Here is a 4,546-nt window from a genome sequence, read left to right on the forward strand (position 1 = left end):
AGTCCTAGCATTGAGTATGAAACGTATAATATTCTTTTGTGGTGGATGCAATAACCTTTAGATATTTTATTACTCTAGCAGTTTATGAAAGATTTGACATACGCCTTATAATTGTTGTTACAATCTTTATATGAATCACTATATAGTGAAGTTTGAAATCCTTGAAGGATTTAGAATGTTAGAAGCATATAAAATTCCCAAGAAATTATTCAATATGTTTGTGTAAACATTTATATGCATTGAAATGATTTGAACATATGGGGTAAATTCGACTTAGCGAATAATACTTGAAGAAAGATTATAAAAGGGTTCAAATTACCTATATATATTTTTAAATATCATGATCAAGTTTTGCTATTATTATTATTGGAACTCCTAAAGAAATCAAAATATGTTTTCCTAAAATTCTTCCTCACTCATGACATTTAGAAGAACAATGATATAAACATTTATCAAACACCACACCATTCAAGTGATCATTAAAATGTTAGTATTCAAGATTAAATACATAGATATGTATTTAATAAATGTTGTTTGATAAATATTCATATCATCATTGGGTTTGTCCCATTGAATTTTCTCGCAATGTTTTTAACGAGGCCGTATGTTATATATATTATAAAAAATTTTCTTTCACTAGAACTTTTTTTCCCGCAGGATTTTACTTTAGTAAGGTTTTAATAAAGCAATTAAGATAAGTTTGATGTACTTTAGGGTTCTAGCAATAATTAAAAGTAGAGTTTTATTTCATTTATACTTCTTATGTATATAAATATAGACTTCAGGAAACATTATAAACATTCCCATTAATGAATAAATTAGGTTCTCTTTGTTCCCCAAATTTTGTTTTGTTATTTACTCTCTTTATTTTATAACAAAACGAATAAAAACTAGGTTTTATATTTTTATTGTCCATTTTTGTAATTAATGAAACTTAAACCTCTAAATTTTTAATTTTGTAAGAAAGATGATACAATTAAACCAACTATATAAAATTGTTAATATGAACTGCTTTTATTTTTATGGATCGGTTTTAATTGGTTTTGAAAAAAAGGTTATATTGAACGAATTTCATTGGTTTTTTAAAATTATCTCTTATATATTGTTTCTAAAATTTATTTTCATAAACTTTTATAAATGTTTTTTTTTTTTGAGCTCGACAAATACAACGGAAGCCCATAGCCCATAAACTTTTTGTTAGCCCAAAAAATCAAAACCCTAGCTTGCTCACTCTCTGCCTATAAAATCCTAACCCTAGCCGCTTCCATTACCTTCTTTCAGTCTCACCATTTGTCTCAAACCCTAACCAAAGGCAAAAGGAAAAAATATGGCAGAAAGAGGCGGAGGTGAACGCGGCGCTTTCAGGCGTGGCTTTGGTGGTGGTAGAGGTGACCGTGGTCCAAGAGGCAGGCGCCGCGGCCGCAAGGACGAAGAGGAAAAATGGGTACCCGTCACGAAACTCGGCCGCTTAGTCAAAGCCGGCAAGATCACATCCCTTGAGCAAATCTACCTCCATTCTCTCCCGATCAAGGAGTACCAAATCATCGACCAACTCGTCGGCCCTTCACTGAAAGACGAGGTCATGAAGATCACTCCAGTTCAGAAACAAACTCGCGCCGGTCAGCGTACGCGGTTCAAGGCCTTCGTCGTCGTCGGTGACGGAAATGGACACGTTGGACTCGGTGTCAAATGTAGCAAAGAAGTTGCGACGGCTATAAGAGGGGCAATCATATTGGCTAAGTTGTCAGTGATACCGGTTAGAAGAGGTTACTGGGGAAATAAGATCGGAAAACCCCATACTGTGCCATGCAAGGTTACCGGGAAATGTGGGTCCGTCACCGTTAGGATGGTGCCGGCTCCTAGAGGTGCTGGTATTGTGGCTGCTAGGGTTCCCAAAAAGGTGCTTCAGTTTGCTGGGATTGAAGATGTCTTCACTTCTTCAAGGGGTTCAACCAAAACTCTTGGAAACTTTGTCAAGGTATCAACTTTTTCTCCGAAAATTTTTTATTTGATTTGATATTTTCGTAATTTAAGACTGTTTATGGGTTTATCTAGATCTGTTTGAATATGGGTTGCTTAATGTTTCAGTTTCTATTCATTAACTTTTGTTTTGTTGCCTACTGTTTCTTCTTTCATACGGTGAGATATTATTGTTTGCTTGATTTATATGAAACGTATATAGATCTATTTGAATAAGTATAATGTTAGTTAATTGAATTTAAATTTGTGATTTAGGTTAGGTGGTCGCTGATGCTTTGTATATCCTAGCATGTTTTGGGATTTGTGTTGTCTATGGTGAATATGAATGTGTTTTTCTATGTGTGCGTGTATGTATATATATTAAATAACCTTAAGATGTATAAACATGATAAAACTTTTAAAGAATAGTCTGATACCATATGTGTTTTGCTTGAACTTGAAGAATTAGAGTTTGAAGTGAACTACACTTAATATGTGATTCAGAGATGCGAATTTATTGATTATATCTCATTATTGGTTGTTGTTGCTCAAAACTTGCAGGCTACCTTTGAATGTCTTCTGAAAACATATGGTTTCTTGACACCGGATTTCTGGAGAGAGACTCGTTTCACAAGGTCTCCATTCCAGGAATATACTGATCTGTTGGGAAAGCCATCGAAGACCCTTGTACTGGAAGATGTGGAGAGAGTTGATATCTGATTGAAGATCAACAGGGTCATTACTTATTAGTAAGTTGGATGTGTGTCTAGGTCCTTTCTATGTTGCAATCTTTAATTGTGTCTTGCTTGTTTTGATTTTGTCATGAGATTAAATCAGTAATGGTTCAATTTTGTTGTGTTTTTTCATCTGGATTCTTTATAAAGATTGTGGATGAGTTGAGGACTTGTCTATTTATGTGCTGCTTGTTTGTGAATTAATGTTTCATAATATGATAGCATGCTTCTTATCAAGTCTAAATTCGAAAGAATATGGATCATTTGTCAACCCAAAAGACTGGTTGGAGCAGGCTTTACAAAATCTCTCTAGGCCCCATTTTTTTAAAAAATTCCACATGTTTCACCCGGTGATGAAAAATATTGGATTGGGTGAGTTAGGATTGAAATCGAGCCGAGCAGAGTGACAAGTTTGAGTGGAAGCTTTCTATGTCCAAGTTAACTTGTCATATTATGTCTTTTAGTGGTCAAATTTGTTTGACGTTGATTTTATAAATTTATTTTTTTGGTGTAAAAATTTGTTTTCAGAATTTTGAATATATTAGTTTTTAAAATATTTTTATAAAAAATAAATTAAAAATAATGGAAGTCGAAGTGCGGAAAAATTGACGGTGACTTGATTAAGCTTTGTTTGATACCCACTTTTTTCATAGGGAAATTATGGGTTTTTTTTTTAAAAGGTTAGAGAAATCCTGCAAATTACAGAAAGTCAAGAAGCTCAATTTTATAAAAGAGGGGTCAGAAGCACTTAAATTTTTTCAACAAAACCTAAAATTGAAAAAAAAAAAAGTCCCCCTTTGGATGTAACAGGGGCCAGGGCGTTTGAATTTGTAGTGCAAAAACTGCTGAAGTGATGCTCAAGTCTTGGATATCCTCCATTGAGGTGAGATTTCCCAACTTACGGCAATATTTTCACTGGAGGGTTAAGCACCAGTTTCAGCTAACACTACTGTTTATTCTTATTAGAGGTGTTCATGGGTCGGGCCGGGCCTAAAAAAAATTTAACCTGATTGCTAGGCCTGGGCTCAGCCCAGAATATGGGCTTGAGATTTTGCCTAGGCCTGGCCCGTGGAGAAAATATGAAGTCCTGGCTCGGCTTGGCCTGGCCCATTTTTTTTTTACTTAAAACTAATTGTTATTAAAATTATATCAAATATCAAATTATATTTTTTTTGTATATACTATATAATGAACAAAAAAAAATAAGATTACTTATTTGAATTTAATTACAAACAATCAATTCTTAAAAAGAGAATAAAATAAAAATGATTATACAAGTAATTATAAAACAATTAACTCAATTTAATTACTTTTAATTTTTAACTTAAATATTTTAAAGTTTATCATATCATTACATTTTATGCTTTTAAAGGATAATAAATTAACAATATTATACTAAATCTGTTAATTTATGGCCAATTTTGCATTTCCCAAAGGTAATTTATGGCCTCACAATTTTATACTAAATCTGTTTGTTCTTGGCTATATTTTGTCTTAATTATTTATGGCCAAATTAGTTATTTACGAATGGTATATAGAAAGCATTTGAAGAAGACTCTCTTCATTTTGGGATTGTTAAATAGACGATAAATCTGCTTATGACAGCTTGTAAAAATTGATTCTCACCATTTTAACAAGGATTTGCACTTTCAAAAGTATAATTGCAGAAGAATCGAAGTGAAAAGAAACTAAAACTTAAAACATTGGGGCTTCATAATAACAAAAAGATAACATTTTTCAACAGTTCATATCATAAAAATAATACCTTCGAACAGTACATAACATTTAAAAAGAAAACAAAAACAAATCTTTGGATAGCATCAAACATAAAGCATAAAAAATAATACCTTCGG

At 32.5% G+C, this 4,546-nt stretch overlaps 1 protein-coding gene across 1 annotated transcript; it reads left to right on the forward strand.

The window, feature by feature from the left end:
* Positions 1 to 1,260: 1,260 nt before the first annotated feature.
* On the forward strand, positions 1,261 to 2,930 carry LOC105788437 (40S ribosomal protein S2-2). Its single transcript, XM_012615341.2, has 2 exons — positions 1,261 to 1,978; positions 2,521 to 2,930. The coding sequence occupies exons 1-2, from the start codon at positions 1,328 to 1,330 to the stop codon at positions 2,677 to 2,679; spliced, it is 810 nt and encodes a 269-aa protein (XP_012470795.1). The 5' UTR covers positions 1,261 to 1,327; the 3' UTR covers positions 2,680 to 2,930.
* The last annotated feature ends 1,616 nt before the right edge of the window (positions 2,931 to 4,546 follow it).

Source organism: Gossypium raimondii, chromosome 2 (assembly GCF_025698545.1).
Source record: "Gossypium raimondii isolate GPD5lz chromosome 2, ASM2569854v1, whole genome shotgun sequence".
In the NCBI taxonomy this organism is placed as follows: Eukaryota; Viridiplantae; Streptophyta; class Magnoliopsida; order Malvales; family Malvaceae; genus Gossypium; species Gossypium raimondii.

Excerpts from the sequence above, each read along its gene's own strand:
- LOC105788437 (XM_012615341.2), top strand. The coding sequence starts at position 1,328 with ATGGCAGAAAGAGGCGGAGGTGAACGCGGCGCTTTCAGGCGTGGCTTT. Across the intron at positions 1,979-2,520 it reads CTCTTGGAAACTTTGTCAAG|GCTACCTTTGAATGTCTTCT; the intron begins GTATCAACTTTT and ends CAAAACTTGCAG.